This window comes from Thunnus thynnus, chromosome 3, assembly GCF_963924715.1.
Source record: "Thunnus thynnus chromosome 3, fThuThy2.1, whole genome shotgun sequence".
NCBI lineage: Eukaryota > Metazoa > Chordata > Actinopteri > Scombriformes > Scombridae > Thunnus > Thunnus thynnus.
The window spans coordinates 38,821,806-38,846,744 of record NC_089519.1 but is presented as its reverse complement, the minus strand read 5'-3'; the positions used below and the strand labels follow the sequence as shown (position 1 = coordinate 38,846,744).

Genomic DNA, 24,939 nt, shown 5'->3' with positions numbered 1-24,939 from the left:
TAAAATGTGACTCATTCTGTTGACACACTTCTTTATTCTGATATCTGAGACTGTGTGCATCATGTTTTCATTCCTCACGTGTGACAGTGAAGCTGTTTGACCGCGCGGACAAACAGCGACACCTTGTGGTTGATTTTATAACTCGCACTCTGAAGAAACTTCAGACTTTACAGACATTTCAGACATTTCCTTTGACTTTTTTATTTACTGTGTGAAGAAGCTTTAGACTTTTTTTAAACTGGACTTTTAAAGACTTGTATCTGCTAGACTTCAGACTTTCTTCTACTTTTTATATTTTACTTTTTTATACCAGAGAGACTTTTTATGACGTTTCATGGCGTTTTATATTAGTTAAAGAGACTTTTTGTGACTTTTGGGACCTTTGATTCGTTCTCGTTCCTGGATTTAACTTCAGTCTGAAGCAACAAGCAGACACATCTGCAGCTGAAGAAGTTTTCGGAGAGTTTCAGATGGTAGAGAGAGGCAGACAGACAGCGGAGAGAGAGAGCGGTGACTCCTCCTCTGGATTTCGGGGCGGAGGTCTGACTGAAAATCTGTTCAGAGAGGAAAAGTTTTGTGTAGAAGAAGCTGCGACAGTCTGAGACCAGCTTTGACTATCTTCTTCTCCTCCATCATGTCCGGCGTGGCGTCCACTCTGGCCAAGCAGCGGGCCCTGGCCGCGGGCTTCGGTACCAACGCGAACGCGGTGCGCTACCTGAACCAGGACTTCGCGGCGCTCCGGGCGCAGTGCCTCTCCGCAGGAAGCCTCTTCACCGACCCGACCTTCCCCGCCGCGCCCGAGGCGCTGGGCTTCAAAGAGCTGGGCCGCAACTCTCACAAGATCCGGGGAGTCACCTGGAAGAGGCCCACGGTAAGAGTCCGGGCCCGGGGGCGGCATCTGGGGACGGGTAGATGGGTGGGGTGGTGGGGGAGGGGGGGGGGGGGGGGGGGGCTTTACTGCTCTACTGCTCCTCCCTGATGAAAAAACACCGGAATCCACAAAACTGTCTTAGATATTAAAGAGTTATAGAAATGTTATAGAAATGTTATAGATAAGTTATAGATATGTTAAGGAGATGTTATAGATATGTTACAGTTTGTCTTTGGTACATTTCTCAGATCAGGAGTGTTCAACCTCACATCATCTGGTCACTTGTGCTCATCATAGAAACAATTTCTTCTTCTTCTTCTTCTTCTTTTGAACAAATGATAAACGCGTTGTCACATCCTGCTGCTGATGTACAGCTGTCTGCTGTTTCCTATATTATTAGATCAACATGTATTATACTGGCTCTCAACCTATGAGATGATAACTGATAATTGAAAGATAATTGATGAACTGCTCTCAGGTGAATGTTGACGTTTTAGATCAACCAGCTCAGAGCTGCATCTCATGAAGCTTCAGCTGGTAAACACATGTAGACAGAAAACAACACAGTGTTCTGATGAAGAACAACAAAGAAATGAACAGAGCCAACAGGCAGGAAGAAGAGGAGGAGGAGGAGGAGGAAGGCTGCGTGGTGAAGAGTAGGGAAGCGAAACAGAGGAAGAGGTAGAGGAGGCCAAAGACAAGGTCATGTTCCTGATGAAATACGTAACTGTGGAGCGTGTTCTTCATCACGGCTGGTCGAAGGATGCAGCTGCATGTTGGGAGAACAATCAAAAGTTTCATAGACAGAACAGTATGTGATCCAACAACCTGCTGTTACAGTGTTCTGTAATACTGTAATACACTGTATTACTGTAATACTGTAACTTACTGTAATACTGTAACTTACTGTAACTTACTGTAATACTGTAACTTACTGTAACTTACTGTAATACTGTAATACACTGTATTACTGTAATACTGTAACTTACTGTAACTTACTGTAACTTACTGTAATACTGTAATACACTGTATTACTGTAATACTGTAACTTACTGTAATACTGTAATACTGTAATACACTGTATTACTGTAATACTGTAACTTACCGTAACTTACTGTAACTTACTGTAATACTGTAATACACTGTATTACTGTAATACTGTAATACTGTAATACACTGTATTACTGTAATACTGTAATACTGTAATACTGTAATACACTGTATTACTGTAATACTGTAACTTACTGTAACTTACTGTAATACTGTAATACACTGTATTACTGTAATACTGTAACTTACTGTAATACTGTAATACTGTAATACACTGTATTACTGTAATACTGTAACTTACTGTAATACTGTAACTTACTGTGACTTACTGTAATACCGTAACTTACCGTAACTTAGTGTAATACTGTAATACACTGTATTACTCTAATACTGTAACTTACTGTAACTTACTGTAACTTACTGTAATACTGTAACTTACTGTAATACTGTAACTTACTGTAACTTACTGTAATACTGTAACTTAGTGTAACTTACTGTAATACCGTAACTTACTGTGACTTACTGTAATACCGTAACTTACCGTAACTTAGTGTAATACTGTAACTTACTGTAACTTACTGTAATACTGTAACTTACTGTAATACCGTAACTTACCGTAACTTAGTGTAATACTGTAACTTACTGTAACTTACTGTAACTTACTGTAATACTGTAATACACTGTATTACTGTAATACTGTAACTTACTGTAACTTATTGTAATACTTCATATTACAGCCTCACAGGTTGTAGCACAGACTGACAGACTGTTTACTGACAACATTGCCAAGCATTTTAACTGTCTTGTTTGTAAACAATGACATGAGGACATATTTACTTTTGAGAGATAAACTGAGGATTATGATTCAGATTATTATGCTTCATGTGTTGCTGTTTGCAGATGTTAAGATGATCTGAGAAATGTACCGAAGCAACTGAGAAAACAAAAGTACTTTTGGGCCTTTTATAAGTAATTTCAGGGTACAAGGAGTTGGAAATGTTATACTGTTATACTGTAGTAATGCTGTAGTTATACTGTAGTTATACTGAAGTTATACTGTAGTTATACTGTAGTAATGCTGTAGTTATACTGTAGTTATACTGTAGTAATGCTGTAGTTATACTGTAGTTATACTCTAGTTATACTGTAGTAATGCTGTAGTTATACTGTAGTAATGCTGTAGTTATACTCTAGTTATACTGTAGTAATGCTGTAGTTATACTGTAGTTATACTGTAGTAATGCTGTAGTAATGCTGTAGTTATACTGTAGTTATACTGTAGTAATGCTGTAGTTATACTCTAGTTATACTGTAGTAATGCTGTAGTTATACTGTAGTTATACTGTAGTAATGCTGTAGTTATACTCTAGTTATACTGTAGTAATGCTGTAGTTATACTGTAGTTATACTGTAGTAATACTGTAGTAATTCTGTAGTTATACCGTAGTTATACTGTAGTTATACTGTAGTAATGCTGTAGTTATACTGTAGTAATGCTGTAGTAATACTGTAGTTATACTGTAGTAATGCTGTAGTTATACTCTAGTTATACTCTAGTTATACTGTAGTAATACTGTAGTTATACTGTAGTAATGCTGTAGTTATACTGTAGTTATACTGTAGTTATACTGTAGTAATGCTGTAGTTATACTGTAGTTATACTTTAGTAATGCTGTAGTTATACTGTAGTTATACTGTAGTAATGCTGTAGTTATACTGTAGTAATGCTGTAGTTATACTGTAGTTATACTGTAGTAATACTGTAGTTATACTGTAGTTATACTGTAGTAATGCTGTAGTTATACTGTAGTTATACTGTAGTTATACTGTAGTTATGAAACAAACAATAACAACAATATATAGATAGATAGATGGTAGATAGATGATATATAGATGATTGATAGATGATATATAGATGGTAGATAGATGATATATAGATGATTGATAGATGATATATAGATGGTAGATAGATGATATATAGATGATTGATAGATGATATATAGATGGTAGATAGATGATATATAGATGATTGATAGATGATATATAGATGATTGATAGATGATATGTAGATGATTGATAGATGATAGTTAGAGTCCTACTATGAATCTTCAACTAAACTATCAATGATTCATTAATAATCAGTCTATAGATGTAATAAATGGTTAATGGATAATGTTTATTAATGTATTGATCAATAACTATAACTCCTCCTTTGGACACACAGACATGTTTGCTGTAATAATATAAATGTCTTCATAGGAGAAGTTATAATAAATGCTGAACATTAATAAAGTAATATATCTGTTTATAACTACAGTATAGTGAGTTCTATAAACTGTATATATCTTGATTATTAATGTGGGAGAGCTGAACATGAGTGCAGTGAGTCATATCAGAGATGGTTAATAGCAGTGAGATGAGTCACTACACAGTCATAAAACAGAGGTGGTTCCTGTGAAGAGTTATATGGGTGTGGAGGGAAAACATTTACTCAGCGCTGCCTCACTGTTTATCCCCAAATCTCCAGCAACAGTTCCTGGTTGTTTCAGGGTTGATGTTGGACTGTTTAGTGCTGCACAGATGTGTTGTCCTGGTGCAGATATGTCACTCTGAGGTTTTTCAGAAGTAGGAAGTAACAGACAGAGGAAGAGGAGGGAGTGATGACTAAACTCTAAACTAAAAACTAAACTGAACCAAGTAAACACACAATCACACCGTTACATCCAGGTGTAACGGACAGACTTCCTGCTGTAGTTTATGATTCAACCTGTGCAGGAAGTTTCAAGAGTTTTCACCTCACAGATATTTAAAGAATTTTCCACAAACTGACCTCCAGTAGAAGAGTCCCAGCAGGAGGAACCACTAAAACTGGACTAACTGTGATCCAGAACCATCTAATGATTGATTGATCAGTTATAGATATCAGATTGATCGGTGGAGTCCTGGACCTCTGACTGAGTCTAATCACATATTTATGACATAATATTTTCCAGAGTGTAGACTGAACCAACAGGAAGTAGAAAACTAAAGAATCATGTTTTCCTTCACTGGTTTCCTCTCATATTCTCTCCAACGTGCTGCCATATTTAAAATCATTTGTGTGGATCTGCTGAAGTTCAGAGTTTCAACCGACAGCAGCACCTGACAGTTCAGCTTCACCTGCACAAAAACCACAAAGACACACAAAACCTCCACGAAGAGACACAAAATGACATTTTCTGATGATCTGAGTATGATGTGTTCAGAGGATATTAATAAGTGTCTCTGTGTCTCCGTCCATCAGGAACTGGTCTCTAACCCGGAGTTCATCCTCGGCGGAGCCACCAGGACCGACATCTGCCAGGGAGCTCTGGGTGAGTTTCTCCTCACTGTCCCTGAACGCCTCACAGCGTCCAGGCTGTCAGACTGTCCCTGAACGCCTCACGGAGTCAGATTGACATTCATTGAGAAGCTGCTGCTGCTGCGTGTGCAGACAGGTACGCTGGCATGTCGGCGTTCAGGTCTGTCTGCACACGTCCGGAGGTCAGAGGTCACAGAGCTGCTGTCGGTCTCTGAGGAGGAGAAACAAGTTGAAGAACGAAGCAGGAAGTGTTTTAAAGATAAAGTTTAATGTTAAATAGTTCATGTTAATGGACTGTTGATCAGCTGATGGATCAATAATTCATTAATATGGTCTCCTGGGTGAAACATGAGGATTTATATGTTCACTCTGCAGACGTCTCAGAGTCAGAGCGGTGAACATGATGTCATCATCCTGCTGGTTTACACTTCGTATCTGAGAAATACTGAAGAATACTACATTACCCATCGTCCTCGGCTGCTGAAGTTGTAAACAAAACGTGTCACCATGGTTACTAAATCCACTCAAAGTGACCCAGAAATGAAAAGTGAACTTATTTAATCTTCAGGTTGTAAAATGAGTTGAATCTGCTCGCCGTTAGTGAATTTAACGCTCTGTGATTGGCTGAAATGCACCCTGGGAGTCGTAGTTAACGTCTACCCTGAACTCTTTATGCCTACAGAAGCAGATATTTTCTAACACAGATGATTCACCAGGAGAGTTTCATGTTGATCAGATGTAGTGATGGAGGTTTGTCTTCTTCCATCAGTTTCCAGTCTTTATGCTAAGCTAAGCTAACCGGCTGCTGGCTGTAGCTTCATATTTATGAAACACAGCAACAGGACAGCAGGAAGACAGGTGGGAGTTTATAAAATAAGTGTCCACACAGTGCAGCTGATAATAACCTTTTACATGTTACAGTAGTAAATAATGGACGTAGCCGCTGTGACGTCATCCACTTCCTGTTCTGAAGCCTTGAGTTCAGCATTTCATAAACGGGACCAGAATTCACTAAATGAACATCTTGATGTATTAAAGAGTCATTTCCTCACAGGCTTCCATACAGTCAGACTCCAACACATGATATGATTCACTAACTAAAGTTTAATGATACAACAAAACCACTTAATGCATCCAGACATGAGAATATAATCTGTGTTTCAGATGCATTAAACTGTTGAGAAGTTGCTGAATACTGCGTGTTGATCCGCCTGCTGCAGAACCAACAGACCGCTCTGTTTACAGCAGAACATTCTCTGTTCTACCACGAGAACTTAATGAGAACCAGCTGAGAACCTGCTGTAATTAAAGGAGGGCGATGCCACGCCGAGGCCTGATTGGCTGAGCAGGAAGTGGCACACGGACAGGAAGAGGCCTGCCAGCTATTGTTAGAGATTCAAACATCAGAGAGAGAGAGAGAGCGAGCGAAGACATGAGCTGTCAGCCAATGAGGACACACCCTCACACACACACACACACACACACACTCACAGTGTTGCGGTGGTGACTCACCAGCATGTCGTGCCTGCATTAAACCACGGCTCGGCTCTGCGCTGTTGCGTAACACGATTTGTTCTCACATGTAGAAACATTTTCATCAGTCTGCGTTCAGCCTGTTTGTTGTAATTTAACTCGTATGTCGGTCGGTGCAGGAATTTGGCTCAGAGTGAGACTTCTTACACACTAACCGTGCTGTGAATATTTGTGGTCAGAGGCTGCAGAAATGTCTGCAGGCGGTTTTTTATTCGCATGATTTAAATTTGCTGTTGCTTCATCAGAGAGACACAAACAACAACAACAACAACAACAACAACAAGAGATACAGAATGTTTGATAAGTCCTCCAGCATCTGTATGATGTTACAGATGTTACTGATATCGTCCTGTAAGAGGAATAATTCGCTGACTGAGAAACAAACAAAGGAAACAGACAGAATATGAAATGATGTCCTGGTTCAACATCTGTTGTTTCTTAATGTTCCAGCTGCTGCTCCAGTTCTTCATTAGAAGCTCTAAAGTGAAATCTCTCAGACCAAATTACTTCAATGTTTTAATTTAATCTAAATTTAAATTTAATTTATTGTAAATTTGCTTCTTTTTATAACCTGACTGAATGAAGTGCAGTGTGCCTGCAAATGGCTTTAAAGTCTCTTTTCTTTTTTTTTAAATCTAAAATTTGTTGATTAAATATTTGGTTTCAGATCAAAAATTCTAATTTCAGACTTTGATGTTCCTGTTGTTAATAAAGATTATTGAGATAAATAAACGGATCTCCTTCCTGATGAATCAGATAAGACAGACGAGCTCTGCTGCCTGTAGGAGGCGCCGTCAGGCTGTAGACTGTACCTGAGTGTTTACCTGTCCGTCTGTCTCCAGGTGACTGCTGGCTGTTGGCGGCCATCGCCTCGCTGACGCTCAATGAATACGTGATGGCCAGAGTCGTTCCCTCAGATCAGGGCTTCGGTGACGACTACGCTGGCATCTTCCACTTCCAGGTAACATAAGAGTGATACGTTAACCCAGTTTAACCCAGTTTAACCCAGTTTAACCCAGGCTTATGTTAGTTAACGGCTAACGGAGCAGTTACGGAGGTTATTCTTGAAGACCAGCCTGCAACACAACGTGACATCATCCTGCAAGGAGCTGCGTCGGCCAATCACATCCATGCAAGCTCACATCCTGGTAGATTACTCTGTAAAGTGAAAGTTGTCACAATCATCGTAACAAAAGATAAAACAGTTTCCACCATGATAACTTTTCCTCTCTGCGGTGTTTGAACTTATTCATCTGTTATTCAAACTGGTTCATGTCTCACTGGTTCCCGTGGCAACACGCCCTGGTCCAGTTATCAGTCTGAACCTGTGCTCAGTTCTTCTAACATTCTTCAACAAAGATTCTGAAGGACTGAAATGTTGTAGTTCTGTGAAGCTGAATATCAGATGTCATGTTTCAGACTGTCTGAGCTCCTCTTCCTCAGTGACAGCAGTGATTCTTCCTCTGCTGTCTGACAGATGATTGAGTCCTCACCTAACAGACTGGAGGAAACTCGTTAGCCTAGCAACATCAGTGCTAAAAACAACCCAGGATGCATCACTCTCAGTAGCAGCTAGTGTTGTTATTACAATACATATTACTGTTATTCAAAAAGAACAATGTAAGACAACGTAGGATAAAACATGGTCTTGTAGTAATTGAATCTTTGTTTAAAGCTGGAGACAGGAAGGAGAAAGTGTGAGTGTTTCCTCTGCTCTCTGTAGTTCTGGCAGTTCGGCGAGTGGGTGGACGTGGTGATCGACGACCGGCTGCCGGTCAAAGACGGAGAGCTGATGTTCGTGCACTCGGCGGAGGGGAGGGAGTTCTGGAGCGCTCTGCTGGAGAAAGCTTACGCCAAGTAAGACAGCAGGGATTCAACCTGACAACCATCATTAGTACGAGTTGTAATAACAACATCCTCACCAAGTTCCCGTCTGACATCTGGGAACACGGTGACGAAACTTTTACTATTCGCTTTCGTTTTCTCTTCCAAGTAACTTTGACTAAACTGTGGGTTTGTTTCAACACGTCTGATCTGTGTTCCTGGTCTGTCAGACTAAGTAAGGCAAGTTTATTTGTAGAGCACATTTCAACAACAAGGCAATTCAAAGTGCTTCACGTAGAGCATAAAAGACATTAAAACAGAATATAAAAGCAACACAAGTAAAAAGACATAAAAACAATTAAATTGTGTTAAATTTGGAAATAAAAAGAAACTAAAAAGGGAATAAGACAGATAAAACAAGAGAGTTAAAGTAACAGTGCAGTGTGAAATATTAACCCTTAATGTGGTTTAATGAAAGGCGGCAAACAGAAAAGTCTTCAGCTGTGATTTAAAGAACTGAGAGTTGCAGCAGATCTGCAGTTTTCTGGGAGTTTGTTCAGATATGTGGAGCATAAAAACTGAACGCTGCTTCTCCAGGTTTAGTTTGGACTCTTGAGACAGAAAGCAGACCTGATCCAGACCTGATCCAGACCACCTCTGGATCAGGTCTGGATCAGGTCTGGATGGTTCATAATGTAGCAGCAGATCAGAAACCATTCAGTGCTTTATAAACCAACAGCAGTATCTTTAACAGACAGGAAGCCAGTGTAAAGATCTGAGAACTGGACTGATATGATCCACTTTCTTGGTCTTAGTGAGGATTCGAGCAGCAGCGTCTGAATCTGCTGCAGCTGTCGGATGGATATTTTAGGGAGACCTGTGAAGACAGCGTTACAGTAGTCAAGTCTACAAGATAAAAGCAGGACAAGTTTTTCCAAATCCTGCTGAGACATAAGTCCTTTACTTCTTGATATATTCTTCAGGTGATAGTAGTCTGACTCTGTAACTGTCTTAATGTGACTGTTGAAATTCAGGTCTGAGTCCATGACGACACCAAGATTTCTGGCTTGATTTGTAGTTTTTAACATTATCGATTGAAGCTGAGTGCTGACTTTTAATCGTTCTTTCTTGGCTCCAAAAACAATTACTTCAGTTTTGTCTTTGTTTAATTGAATAAAATTCTGACACATCCAATAATTGACTTGTTCAGTGCTCTTACTAAGTGCTTGTATTGGACCAGAGTCCCCTGGTGATACAGTTATGTAAATTTGTGTGTCGTCTGCATAACTGAGTTAACATATTTTATTGTTTTCCATAATCTGAGCTAGTGGGAGCATGTAGATGTTGAACAGAAGAGGCCCCAGAATGGAGCCTTGGGGAACTCCACGTGTCATTTTTGTCTGCTCAGATGTGTAATTACCTATAGACACAAAATAGTTCCTGTCCTTTAAGTAGGATTCAAACCATTTCAGTACTGTGCCAGAAAGTCCCACCCAGTTTTCCAGTCTGTCTAGTAATGTGTTGTGGTCGACCGTGTTGAATGTGGCACTGAGATCCAGTAATACTGATACTGAAATTCTGCCACTGTTAATGTTTAAGTGGATGTCATTGAAGACCTTAACAAGAGCAGTCTCAGTGCTGTGGTTGAAATCCTGACTGGAAGACATCAGAACGGTTGTTTAGGGTCACAAAGTTGTTCATCTGTTGAAAAACAGCTTTTTCGGTGATCTTGCTTAAAAACAGGAGGTTTAATGAGCAACTATGGGCCTAGAGTTGCTCATTAGTGAACTGTCTAGAATGTTGTTTTTTAAGAGTGGCGTGATGACGACATGAAACTTCCCCTTTAATATTTATTAATTGATGGAGAGTAATTATTTACAGTGGAACCCTTTAGTTCAGTTATACAGTACTTTATTAATCCCTGTGGGTAGATTCGTCCTTTTGCCACCGTGCAGTGCTGGAGCATCAGCTGCAGTGAACTGATTATAGGAAATGGCAGAAGTATTCTGTCTTTGTCTCAGTGGTTAGAAAAGGAGAACAGAGACCAACAAACATACAGAAGAAGCGAAGACACGTCTGCTTGAGTTGAAAATGTCTCAGCTTAAAGTAGAAACTGGCATGAAGCAGAAGTATTTGGATTCGCTGGAGGCACAGAGACCACACACACCGTTTCATCTTCACTGATAACTCGTTAAACAATGTTAAACAAGCTGAGTCGGTCCGTACATATCATTGCAGAGTGAACGGCTGCTACGAGGCGTTATCTGGCGGTTCCACCACCGAGGGGTTTGAGGACTTCACCGGAGGCATCGCTGAGAACTACGACCTCCAGCGCCCCCCATCCAACCTGTTCCAGATCATCAAGAAGGCCCTGGAGGCTGGAGCGCTGCTGGGCTGCTCCATCGACGTGAGTCTGATGAACCACCAACATCATCACATCACTTGCAGTTATTCCAGTACAATAAGTTGTAGTTGTTACACTTACAGCAGGATTTGAGGGTTTTTCCATATATTTAATGTTTATCGTCTTCTACCTGCAAGATTTTTAAAATCTCATAATAGAACAAACATTTTGAATAAGCTGAAACAAAGCAAGCTAAAACTAAAGTTCTTGGTCATTACAAATATATCACATAAATCCTTCAGCCAGTAGCTTAAGTCTCATCTTAAGTCCAGTCAGTTACAGCTCAGCCAGCAAACCAGATCCAAACTCTACCAGAAGCTACACACAGAAAATAAGTTCAATCCGACACAGTTCGACCTCAAACCACATTTCTCGTCCTCGCTGGTCAAATTTAGAGTTTGTGATTATTTAACTGAGACAAAGTGATAATGATGATGGTAATGATGGTGATGATGATGATGATGAGATACTGAGCTGTTTCTCTTTTGTTTTTGATGTAGATCACCAGCGCTGCAGACTCGGAGGCCGTCACTCGCCAGAAGCTGGTGAAAGGCCACGCCTACTCACTGACCGGCGCCGTGGAGGTAAAAATCACTTCCTGAGGATGAAATGAGATGAGACAATGAGATGATATGAAACAAGTTTCTGTCTCCAGGTGAACTACCGAGGTCGGCAGGAGAAGCTGGTGAGGATGAGGAACCCCTGGGGTCAGGTGGAGTGGACCGGAGCCTGGAGCGACGGGTAACCAAACCCACCACAACACCGACATACAACATAACACAGCTTCACCCTGGAGAGATTAGAAAAGACTGGTTTAGATTAGACCAGCGGTGAAGAGATGAGATTATATGTAAAGACGTCAAATTAAATGAGATGTGATGAGACGAAGACAGGATAAGATAATATGATTAAATAAAATGAGACAAGTCTGGATGAGAATGACATTGGTTTAGATTTTAAAGATAAAACAAGGTGAGATTATATGGAAACAGGTGAAATTAGACAAGATGACATAATGACAGATTGATTTGAGACGAGATGAGAAGAAATTACAACCGATGAGCTGAGATCAGTTTACACATTTACTGTTTCTACTGTCCTTATATGTAGAAAGTTTGTCCTATTTTAACAGTTGTATTATGATGTTGGTCCAGGTCGTCTGAGTGGAACTCTGTGCAGGGAGACTGTCCACATGCCAACGCAGAGGACGGAGAGTTCTGGTAAGTGGGTTCTTAGATACAACTTTATTGATCTATGAAGTTGGAGGTCGATGATAAGTAAGTCTTTGATTCTTTCATTTAGTGATACAGGAAGTCCTGACAGGGTTAGATGGAAGTGGTTGTGATGTTGGTGTTTGTGGTTTTGGCTGCAGAGTGAGAGCTCTTTGTTGCATCTTTACAGGATGTCCTTCACCGACTTCTTGCGTCACTACTCTCGTATCGAGGTATGCACTTTGACCCCCGACGCCATCGGAGACGACTCTGTCAAACACTGGAGTGTCAGCAAGTTCGATGGCACCTGGAGAAGAGGATCCACCGCCGGAGGCTGCAGGAACCACCCCTGTTAGTACTGGAACCACTAATACTAGTACAGACTGCTTTCTCTTCAAGAATCGGTACCTGCAATGAATACGTGCTAAAAGCTACATCCACAGTTTTTGAAGATAAAGTGATATATACAAGTAAGAAACACCTTATTGAAGGCCTCTTGGTGTTGATCAAGGTTGACACCACCTGATAAGACCTTAACTGACTGTGGTAAAGGTTTTTTCATCACCTGTGAAGGTTCCTTGGGGTTTACATGTTGCAGGGTTGGAACACAGTTTGCGGATCGAGCTGGAGGTTTGAAGAGTTCCTCCTGGTGTGAGGTGATGTTTTGATAAAACTGGAAGCTGTTTTCTCCTCCGCAGACACATTCTGGATGAATCCACAGTTTGTGATCAAACTGGACGAGGAGGATGACGACCCAGATGATAACGAGGTGGGCTGCAGCTTCGTGGTCGGTCTGATCCAGAAGAACCGCAGGAAGCTCCGGAAAGTTGGAGAGGACATGCACACTGTCGGCTTTGCCATCTACGAGGTGAGAACTGAAGAAATGAAGGATTTGCTTTAATATAAAGGGAGTGGAAGTGTGAGGCAGGAGGGCAGGAGTTCTTCAGTGACAATAATAATGAGAGGAAGACAAACAGACGACATTTACACGAGCGAGAGGTCATCTTTAAATAAAGCTGTGCTTAACTTGAAGACAGTTTTAGCTTCAGCAGCTAACAGCAGCTAATAGCTGCAGAGTCTGGATACTTCTTCCATCTCTGTCTAAAAGTTTGTAGGATATACAAGATGTTCTCTGTTAAAGCAGCTACCTGACACATTAACAGACATCCACCTTCAAAACTAACTATTTCCTTGTATTCTGTTGTGTTTCAGCTTCCGCAACAGGTGAGCACTGGACCCATGACATCATCTTCAGGTTAAAGGTCAAACCCACAATTCATTCTTTGTTCAGGTCATCAGGTTTCAAAGTCTGTCCTTCACCTTCCAGTTACATCAGCTTCACCATCAGCTTAATAATTCAGAACAGAAGATATAAAGATGATGCTTATTGGCTAAACCACTTGTCTTTGTGCCTGCTCCTGATTGGCTGCTTTCCTTTGTCAGTTCCACGGGCAGGGGGAGGTGCACTTGGATAAGAACTTCTTCCTGACCCACGCTCAGACGGCGAGGTCAGAAACCTTCATCAACCTGCGCGAGGTCAGCTCTCGCTTCAAGCTTCCGCCCGGCGAGTACCTGATCATTCCGTCCACCTTCGAGCCGCACCTCAACGGAGACTTCTGCATCCGGGTGTTCTCCGAGAAGCAGTCAGAGATCAAGTAAGACCCCCAAACTGCTGTTACGGGTGTGTTCCAGCCTCCAGTCAGTGATGGTGGCATTTAAAACCTTACTTAAGTAAAGCACAGAAGCATTTTCAGCTAAATTTACTTAAAGGTAGAATCATTCTGGAGAAAGACCCCCCCCTTCATTCTCCTTCAGAAGCTCCACCCCTAAATTCATGGACGTGCGCTGCCATGGCAACGACCAAAAGAGAAATATGGCGGAATCCATAGTGATGCGCTGGCTGTAGAGTCACAACTGCAGGACGTTAAACAGCTTCCTGCTCAGATTACGCTTCACTAAAAACGACACCGTTAATAAAATGGAAGCATATGTGAACTGGTCACAGCATCTCTCTCCAGTTCACCAGTCCTCCCACCATCCAACAGCTGCTGGAGACTGTGGCTGAATTCAAATGTCCAGACTTCACCTCACTAATTATTATTATCAATAATAAAAACAATAACAACAATAATAATAATAATAATAATGATAATTTGCTGTGTAAAATATTCACTTTTTTCATTTTTGTTATAATATAGTAATAGAAAAGGCCTGCAGACTCAATAATGTGGATTATTATAATCAGCTAAACTACAGTCAGCTCAGCTCAGAATTTAATGTGAATATAAAATTATAATATTAGTCTCACTGAGCATTTTGACCAGATTTGTTGAGTGTACAGCAGAAAAGCTGCACATATCAAAACCATCAAGAACCATTCAGAAAACACTTGAATTGAGTTTTCAGGGTCAGCAATTTTAATTTATCTCTGCAGAAGCACATGAGGTCTAAAATCCGTCTCAGAGCGCATCGTGCTCGCGGTCCGGCGCCCTCGCACACTGGAGGTGATGATGATGAACAGGTCATGGTACATGTGACTAAGCGCTCAGGATTCAGCCTGTCATGTCCTCACACAGACAGCTGCTGTGAGCACTGACGCCCCCTGCTGCTGATCCACTGGAACAATGTTCCATCTACAGACCAGAGCTGCGTCTGAACACCGAACGGACAGCCAGCGGACTGTGAGGAGATATTCTGTCAAAGAATATCAGCAACTGGCTTTAAGTGTCTTAAAATTGTACTTCAGTACAGTACTTGAGTATCATGTTACTGCCTCCAGTTCTTCCTCAGTCAGCACTGAAGGTCTTTGGGCAGAAATCCAAAGAACTGAGCCGGTCCACATTCTTCAGCTGTGGTTCGTGGTCGAGTCCACATTCTGTATAAAAACCGGTCTGTAGTCGCTCATCTGCCTCTGAATGGATGTTTTGAGGCCTGAACTGTTTGCAGTTACTGTGAAGGTGCAGAGGACATAAAGGACGTCTGTGTTTGTAGGTCTGCCGTCCAAATACAGTGCGTAGGCGTATTAGACCTGAAATGAAATAAAAATGTGTTTTCTAACCTGTGAATGATTCTCTGTCTGTCAGACCCTGTGACGACCCGGTCAACGCCGAACTGGATGACGTAAGTAATAATAATAATAATAATAATAATAATAATGATGTCTCATATCAACCTTAGAACATCATCATGACTGTCAAACTGTTTTTAAACAATATGACAAACTGTAGTAAAAACATCCTGGAAGTCAAATATTACAAAATAATAAAAAAGGTTAAAAATCACAACCTAAAATTGTTTTACACATGACATGAACTCTGGTTATTTTAGTCGTTTTGTTCATCATTTCTGTCAGACTGAACTCACCACGTTAACGGCTGAGGACGCGCTGACATCACAGTGACATCACAAAAAATTACGACCCAAACGGTCCGTTATAAACCATGACAGTTAACCGCCACTTCCTGTTTCATCTTTGACCTCCTGTACTGACTGCAGGTGTGTCCACACAGTTTTAATGTTAATGTTTAATGAGAGATTATGAGCAACATTTCAGGTTTGTTCATTTTCAGTTTGACCTGCAAATAAAGTGGTTTAGACAAACTGGATGAACTGGTTTGTTTCTTGAATCTGTCACTGGACAACACTACCAAAAAAAACACCAGAGCTTTCAGAAGGGGTCTTCATCCTTAAATATATAATAATAATAAACCTGTTTTACAGTTTTGTTGCCTGAAGGGCAAAACTCCACAGTCGTGTTGGATCATATGACACATGAGATTTGACACCTGTTGTTAGTGAAACAGGACAATGCCGTATCCTGACATGTTACAACATCATCATTCTATAGTTCACTTCTACAAAGAAGAACAAAAGAGGATTTATTCTGGTGCCAACGTGCTGCCAGGCGACATGATAATATCTGCACAACTGCAATAAAACAATTAAAACCACAGTCTTAATTATCTGACCTGACGTCATGAACCAGCAGTTATTCACAGTGTTGATTATGAATATCTAACTGTTGTCGTGTTGTTTGTGTGTCCAGGAGACGGTGTCTGATGAAGAGGTGGACGCAGGATTCAGAGGCTTGTTCACAAAGCTCGCCGGAGACGTGAGTTCACACCACAGACTCTAACAAAATAACGGACGCAGCCACCGTGACGTCACTCATTGGTTTGGTTTGTGGACTCCTGTTTAGAAGCCTCGAGTTCACATTTTGACCGTCGCCATCTTGGATCATCATGTCTTTAGTTTTGCAAGTGTTTGCTCATAAAATAAAGTGTTTTTGACCAGATGAAAAGTCATTATAGTTCAACCTAAGAGGAACGTGTGAAACTAACTTCACAGCAATCCATCCGATTCTTGTTGAGATATTTCAATAAAGAACTAAAAAAATCAACCTCATTGTGACGTCACCAGAAGATCACCAAAGTCAGCAGGATTCATCCTCTGAGAACCTCGAATATCTGAACCAAACTTCACAGAAATCCAACCAACAGCTGTTGAGATATTTCAGTTTGAGCCAAAGTGGTGACCGTCATTAGCAGTAGCATCTCTAGAGCAACGTAGCACGGCTAAAGATGGACGTGTCTCAAACCTGCTCAGAACAGCTTTATGGATTTCAGAAATATACTGTGAGCATGTTAGCTTATAGCTCAGGTACAGTTTGTTCAGCTGTTTAAGAAGCTGTGAGGACAGGGACGGCGGTGTTTGATGTTCTTCTTGTGTTTCAGGACATGGAGATCTCTGCGGTGGAGCTGAAGACCATCATGAACAAGATCGTCGCCAAACGTAGGCTGAAGCTCCCAACAGTCACTGTGAACACACAAACAGCTGCAGCTTTTTTAACTTCCTGTTTTCTTCACAGGAACCGACATCAAAACCGACGGCTTCAGCCTGGAGACCTGCAGGATCATGGTCAACCTGATGGACGTATCCTTTCACTTCAATTCAGTTTTATTTATATAACAAGAGTTATCTCAGGGCTCTTTTCACATAGAGCAGGTCTAGACAGAACTCTTTAACCTACGGAGACCCAACATTCCTCCCTCAGCAGCAGGAAAAACTCCCGTTTAATGGGAAGAAACCTCAAACAGAACCAGACTCTAGATGTCTGGCGTCTGCCTCGACCGGTTGGGTAGAGAGAGAGAAAGAAGGAGGGAGACACAAAGAAGCATAATAACAACAATAATAATAGTAGAGATATGACTGTGATAGCTGGAGGACACCAACAGGACGGCGCCACCATCCCCACAGAGTTTCCTGCGAGATGAGGAAGCACAAAAAACTCTGGAGAAGAAGCCGAGTTAGTAACAAGCATTAATGACACATGAATACAAACATCACATTCAACAACAGATCTGGGAGATCTAACAAAGTTCGTCCCTCAGGTCAATGTACTTCCGGTTGGTTACCGTGGAAACGACAACAATACATCAGACACATCAATGTGAGAGTTGTTGTTCAAGCTTCACCTCAAATAAAGGAATCATATCAGAACTTGGCTGAAGGCAAAGCTTTGATTAAAGTGATGATGAGGCTGTAACCTTCCTCACATGAAACTAACAGAAACGTCGTATTTCCGTCGTGTTTTCCATCGTCGGAGCTCAGACTGTTGCTCTTTCAATGATGTCACCTCGTCGTGTCTCTTCTTCTGCAACGGTTTAACGGTACCAACTTGGAGAATTAGCACCACCTGCTGTTTATCTTGATGAACTTGGAAATTCAAGTTTGGATGGAAACTTGACGATAAACAACGTACAAAAATCTGCTTTTGAAAGGTGAATTGATTCAGAATCACAGAAGATATTAAAGATCTCAAATCAATTATCTGGATAATGAAGTTGTCTTTAGATCATTTCTCATAATTATCTAGTTATCAGGAAAACAACATTTCTCTTCCAGGTGGTTGAGCAGGTGGTTCATTAAATTGGAGGGTTGATGGTTTCATCTCTGACGGTGTCTTTGAGCAACACGCTCCTGACGCCATGTGTAATGAGTGTAACGCCATCATGAGATAACGAGCAGCTACAGCGTCTCTATCGCAGCGTCTCAGCTGTTTCATGAGCCTCATTTAGGGGCGAAAGTGCATAAAAACTCTTTAACTTCACAGCAGGACAGCGGCAACGGCAAGCTCGGCCTCGGAGAGTTCGCCACACTGTGGAAGAAGGTGCAGAGATATCTGGTGAGATGTGACCTTTGACCTTTTAAATTCTTTAAATTCAGAAGTCTGTATTTACCCGATGAGTTCTACAAACATTTACAAACGTGTGTCTCGTCTGCAGTCGATCTACAAGAAGAACGACTCTGATGACTCGGGAACGATGAGCACTCCAGAGATGAGAGTCGCCTTCAAAGATGCAGGTCGGTTTTTATTTCTTCTTCTTCTCTCCTGCAGGAATGTTCGACTGATACAGACTTAATGTATGTTTTTCTAATTTAGTCCATCATAAAGAGAGAAATGTGGCCAAAACCAAAGTATTATGACTGTAAAACCATAAAAATCTGATTCAAAAATTAAATAATAATATATAATAATTTATTAACCTGATTCTGTTTTCACTAAAACTCATAGAAACTGTCAGAGTCCTTCAATCTTTCTCTTGAATTTCTCCAGCTGAACGAGTCCTTGTTGCAGCAGCTTTTCTTGGCTGTGTTGTGTTTATTGGCTGTAATCGTCTGACCAGCAGCTGCAGACTGCTTCCTGTCTGGCTCAGTCCTGGTGCCACAGGAAAGTAACTGGCCAGGCTATTTGGTTTCTATGGGTGGGCCCCAATCACGGATGTATAAAGAGAACTGGATACGGCGTTGGAGGCGGGGCCCCGTTCATTCCTATGAAAGTTGCATGAAGCCAAAAAAGTTCAACTTCCGCGGATAAAAGTACCCGGATCTTCCGGGATCATTGGGCCCGTAGAGCTACTTCCTGTTAGCCCTCCGGCTAACTTGAATGGAGATAAAACAATTCAATCGTGCGGCTCTTTTAGACTTTCGAAATGTGATCGGACCGAATGAATCAGATTCTGATAGTGAGACGGGTCACTTCGCGGGGGTTGTGATGCTCAAAAAAAATGTATCCGCTGATTTACGGACGTCTCTTCCACAATGTAAGTCTATGGAAAAAAGTCTTATTGGGCCCAACAGCGTCACGTGAAGTTGTAATTACACGGTTTGGCTGCTATGTCAAATTGACCTCACAGCCCGGCGCTGTTCCTGGAGGCTTGGCCCCAATACCCCATGATACCCCAGGCCCCGCCCCCAGCACCATCGCCACTCAACTATTGCCCCATCCAACCCACACAGACATCAGCCAAACAATAAAGCATCAACAATCAGACATTTCCAGCACCAACGCTACCTGCTAGCTCTGCTGCTAACTGAACAGTCACTCAAGCAGTGACTGTAAGTTACTGAAGTTAGCTCATTAGCCTACAGTAGCAAACTGTCCAAGTTATAGCTAGCTGGGTTAGCTAGTTATGTAGCCTTAATACACGTGTTCAAACAATGGAGGTTGTGTCTAAATTTAACTGTCAAACAGAGTAAAAAGTTCAACTGATGATTAATGTGACCGAAACAAGAACAAGTGTATTTTTACAGGTAATGTGTTCAGTGACAAACGTTCAGAGGTAACTTTATCCTCAGTTAACATGTCATTACGCAGCTTTTTAACCACGTTTGGCTTGACCTTCTCCTCAGTTTGTGTGGCTACGCTAATGTTAGCTGACTAGTCTGTGAGGGTGAATTATGGGAAGTGTTCTGTGTTGCACTTTTAAATCCCTTTTTGGGATTTTAGGGCATTTTCAGACCTGTAGTTTGTTTGCTCTGGTCCAAATCAGTTGACGGGTCGGTAAACTTGGTGCATTTTCCTCTTGGTTCAGTTTCTTTTCACATAGAGAAAAATCCAAATGAGCCGAAATGCATCACCACAAGCCACATGACCACGTTCACTTCACTCATTGGTCAGATGTGTTGGGGGCGGGAGCAAGAACGTAAACACAGGAAGAAAGTCCTGAAGTAGGTTCACTCGCCAAATACAACGAACGTTTGTCCAGGTCCGACCTCGATTTATTCTCCGGATAGTTTTTAGTTGTTGTCGCTAATCCGCATCCCAGCATGCAAAGCGCCCCTGGCTGTGGGAGTCGTGTAGTTCAAACTTGCGTAGTACATCTAGGTGGGTCAGATCGAGGTTGGATCACGTTCCACCACAAATGAACCGCTCCAGAGTTTGTTTGGGACCAGACCGAGACCACCTCCTCTAAAGAGTTCCCTAAATCTCACCAGCACAACCCTGTTTTACTCCTTTAATATATCATGTTTTATGTATTGAAAAACTAAACTTAAAAAATAAACTTAACTAAAGACTAAACTAAACTTAACTTAACTTAACTAAACTAAACTTAACTTAACTAAAAACTAAACTAAACTAAACTAAACCAAACTAAAGACTAAACTAAAGACTAAACTGAACTGAACTGAACTGAACTGATCTAAGTGGTAGCAGTGAGGGTAATAAGCGTTTCACTACTGAAGGTTTCAGACTCTTTGTGTTGTTTTGATCAGATCTCTCTGCTCATGTTTGTTTACCGTTTCTTTATTTATGTTCTTTGTTTATTTTTATCTGCATCCAGTGAAATGAAATGTGTGTGATCAGGTGGTTTCTGCCTCCAGTGAAACAGTTAACCGTTAGTATTGAAACTTCAGGGCTGAGTGAGTCACAGTGTTTCCCCGCTGACTCACTCAGCTGTGGGACGAAAACACTTGGAGAGGAAATCTTGTTTTTACAGCGTGCTGTACTCCTCCCAGCCCAGTCAGGAATGAGGAAGAGATTTATTTTCTCTGCTGGTTCATGTCTGCTGTGGAAAGTTACAGCTTTCAGGGTGAAGAAGCTGAATCTTTACACTGATAATTAAAAATAAAAAGTTTCTCCTGTTGTGTCACTTCTGTTCACTAACATGTCTTCTTCTTCTTCTTCTTCTGCTTCTTCTTTTTCTTCCTCTCTGTGTCATTAATTCTGTGTGTTTTTCCTTCTTGGTGTTAAAATGACTGTTTGTTTGTGTTTCTCGCTGTGCTGCTGCTGTTGGACGCTCTCCACCTCCACTTTACTGTCAGTACACTGATGTCCAGGGTACGTCCTGCTGGGGGAGCACATGTTCAGTAGCAGCACGGTTAGCACTGTTAGCACTGTTAGCTTTGTAAGTACTCTTAGCTGTGTTAGCACTGTTAGCTGTGTTAGCACTGTTAGCTGTGTTAGCACTGTTAGCTGTGTTAGCACTGTTAGCTTTGTAAGCACTCTTAGCTGTGTTAGCATTAGAAGTAGCAGTTCCATCCTACAAAGCCAAAATGCAGTAACATATGTGGTTTGTTTAACATACAGACAGGTGACAAATGAAAGGAAAACCTGGTCCAGGTCTGAATGCTGGACCCCTGCAGTGAGGGGGTCTGGGGGCTCTGTTATGCTGACATGGTTTGGGTCCACTTGTCCCCTTAGAGGGAAGGATCACTGCAAATCAATACAAAGTAGTTGTGAGTGATCAGCTTTATCCTGTGATGAAACATGTCTATCCTGATGGGAGTGGTCTCTTCCAGGATGACAATGAATGGTTTTATTGTCATCCTGTAGTATTACAGGAAGACAATAGTATTAAATGATGTGAATCATGTGATTCATTCAGTGTTCAACTAGATCTCACTGTAGGGGTCAAATATTCAGACAGTTTTTCTTTTAATTTGTCACCTGTCTGTATGTCACATGATCACACTCTATGTATAATTTCAATGAAAACATGTTAAATTTATATTAATTACAAAACGGACCTTAAACACAATTACTACACTCTGCCCCATATAGAGACATTCAGCTAGACTAACTATGCTAGCTAAAGCAAGAAAGCTAAGTCAACTCTAAGCTAGCTGGTGAGACTGCTAGCTTTAGCTAAATCTTTGGCTAAAGCTAAAGTTACTTTTCCCCTAGCTGTTCCCTGCTGTTGAAAAATGCAAAGTTTGAAGACCCACATCTTGATGATTCAGTTTATTATTCCACATAAATGAGACAGTAGTTATATCCAATAATCATGAACAAAAACAGATACTAGTCATGCTAAAAGCTAATTACCCTAACTTAACAAACTAACACAACCTACCATCTCAGTCTCAGGCTGTAGTGGAATTCATGTGACTTGTGCTTAAATTTAAAGTACAGTTCTATCTTTGTCTTCATGTTTGGATCCAAACCAACAATGAACTGATCTACTAACCAGTATTGTGTGTGTGTATCAAAGCTGATATATCTGTTTAAAAACACGTCAGTGAGTCACACCGCTGCTCTGGGTCACATGTTCCTTCATCATGAAGAGTTTGGTCACGTTAGTTTGTTTAGAAATGTTCCAAAGACTAATAACAGCATCATGTTTTCAGTCTCCAGAGAGTAGTTTAGTGTAAGACAGACGCTACTGAGCATGTGCAGGAACACGGTTCTGTTTACAGCTTTGCTAGCTTGTTGTGCTGCAGATCACAACCTCTGGACTTTATACTGAAGTTATCCTAGAAATTTATAATATAGCACACAGCTATAATATAGCTATAACATAGCTGTGGTTAACCATGGCTAACCACGGTTATCCACAGCTATCAATATCTGAACCAGCTTAGTGAGATGTTTTGGTTATTAGATGATTCCACATGTGTTTTAATAATTAAAATAAAGAAAAACCCTTGAATGAGCAGCTGTGTCCAAACTTTTGGCTGCTACTGTAGTTCATACGACGCGTCGTTCAACGTCACCGCAGCTATCTGACTGACGATGCTTTCAGATGTGTCTGCGTTAGCATGTTGTTAGCATGTTGGTGGTCTGGTTTCTTCTCCTCAGTAACACCTCCTCTCGTCCTGCAGGTTTCACTCTCAACAACACCATCTACCAGCTGCTGGTGGCTCGATACTCAGACCCCGACATGACCATCGACTTCGACAACTTTGTGGCGTGTCTGATGAGGCTGGAGATGATGTTCAGTGAGTCCACCGCTCTTTCCTCTGATGGCTAACATTGGAAAGCTAACTATTAAGCTATTAAGCTAGCTATTAAGTCAAATACTGACTGATTTCTTCTATGTTTTATATTTTGGACAGTAATTAAATATTTAAAGAATCAGTTACATTTACTCACACTTCCTTGTTTTTTATTGATCTTTTAGTCTATAAAATGTCAGAAAACAAACAAACGTCCATCAGAGTCTGAGGAGTCGTCTTCAAACGTCCAAACAGTCCAAAACACAAAGATTTTCAGTTTATAATGATAGAAAACAACCTGGTGTTGATCTAATAATCAGTTCTCAGTTTGGGTTTTAAAGAAAATGTACATGTTGGATTTTAATTAGTTTTTGTTCAGTTATGACATCACACTGGGAGGCAATTCTGATTGGCTTCTTCAAAAGATGAAATGTTATTTTATCACTAAGTTGTTGAAGCAGAATTTCATTAACGTCTCTACAGAAGTATTATGAGCTTGATGTAGTTAAAGTATTGCAGTAAAAGTACATAAGTATTATGAGCTTGATGTAGTTAAAGTATTGCAGTAAAAGTACATAAGTATTATGAGCTTGATGTAGTTAAAGTACTGCAGTAAAAGTACATAAGTATTATGAGCTTGATGTAGTTAAAGTATTGCAGTAAAAGTACATAAGTATTATGAGCTTGATGTAGTTAAAGTACTGCAGTAAAAGTACATAAGTATTATGAGCTTGATGTAGTTAAAGTACTGCAGTAAAAGTACATAAGTATTATGAGCTTGATGTAGTTAAAGTACTGCAGTAAAAGTACATAAGTATTATGAGCTTGATGTAGTTAAAGTATTGCAGTAAAAGTACATAAGTATTATGAGCTTGATGTAGTTAAAGTACTGCAGTAAAAGTACATAAGTATTATGAGCTTGATGTAGTTAAAGTATTGCAGTAAAAGTACATAAGTATTATGAGCTTGATGTAGTTAAAGTATTGCAGTAAAAGTACATAAGTATTATGAGCTTGATGTAGTTAAAGTATTGCAGTAAAAGTACATAAGTATTATGAGCTTGATGTAGTTAAAGTACTGCAGTAAAAGTACATAAGTATTATGAGCTTGATGTAGTTAAAGTACTGCAGTAAAAGTACAGTACTTGTAGCAGTTATCATCCATGTTACTGGTTGACTGAAAGTATTATTTTAATAATAACCGGATGTGACGTGTGATCCATCTTCCTCCTCAGAGATCTTCAAGAAGCTCGACGCTCACGACAGCGGCTCCATCGAGCTCGACTTCAACCAGGTGAGAACAGACGCACCTGAGAAACGTGACTGAACTTCAGCAGTTCAGGTGTCTTCATGTTGTCTCTTGTCTCTTCCTGCAGTGGTTAAACTTCGCCATGATCTGAGCCGCCGCCGCCGGAGCCTCAGCGTCACTGCAGCACGCCATCTTCCTGTTTCCAGCCGCAGCTTCTCCTCCTGTCACTAAATACTTTATATGAGACTTTATTATTACACAACCCGACTGACACAGTCCATGTAAATGAATCTAATAAACGTGTCCACTCGTTAACAGGCTGCTGTTTGTTTTGTGCTTCAGTCAGATAGAAACGTGACTGTACGTAAAGATGGACGACGCGTCTCCACTTCCTGCCGCCATGTCAAAAGTGAAGCCGGGAGAGCGGCCACTTTGCTTGTGTGACGTCATTTGGAGTCTG

General features: G+C 40.9%; 1 protein-coding gene across 2 annotated transcripts; it reads left to right on the top strand.

Moving 5' to 3' along the window:
- The first annotated feature begins 438 nt into the window (after window positions 1-438).
- capn2b (calpain 2, (m/II) large subunit b) lies at window positions 439-24,794 on the top strand. Of its 2 annotated transcripts, none has more exons than XM_067585826.1 (21): window positions 439-871; window positions 5,205-5,274; window positions 7,637-7,755; window positions 8,518-8,651; window positions 10,857-11,025; window positions 11,523-11,606; window positions 11,678-11,763; window positions 12,177-12,242; window positions 12,424-12,584; window positions 12,932-13,101; window positions 13,446-13,457; window positions 13,677-13,888; window positions 15,317-15,353; window positions 16,279-16,344; window positions 16,967-17,024; window positions 17,101-17,165; window positions 18,346-18,417; window positions 18,518-18,596; window positions 23,118-23,234; window positions 24,466-24,524; window positions 24,607-24,794. In XM_067585826.1, exons 1-21 carry the CDS (start codon window positions 635-637, stop codon window positions 24,628-24,630), a joined length of 2,097 nt encoding a protein of 698 aa, XP_067441927.1. In that variant the 5' UTR covers window positions 439-634; the 3' UTR covers window positions 24,631-24,794. The 2 variants fall into 2 exon arrangements, with proteins under 2 accessions (XP_067441927.1, XP_067441928.1); XM_067585827.1 differs by having other exon boundaries at window positions 445-871; window positions 18,349-18,417.
- Window positions 24,795-24,939: the final 145 nt, after the last annotated feature.

Bases quoted from the DNA above. Each gene is read 5' to 3' on its own strand.
- capn2b (XM_067585826.1), top strand. From the start codon at position 635: ATGTCCGGCGTGGCGTCCACTCTGGCCAAGCAGCGGGCCCTGGCCGCG. The intron at 5,275-7,636 runs GTGAGTTTCTCC...GTCTGTCTCCAG, and splicing joins CATCTGCCAGGGAGCTCTGG to GTGACTGCTGGCTGTTGGCG. The intron at 11,607-11,677 runs GTAAAAATCACT...TTCTGTCTCCAG, and splicing joins CACTGACCGGCGCCGTGGAG to GTGAACTACCGAGGTCGGCA.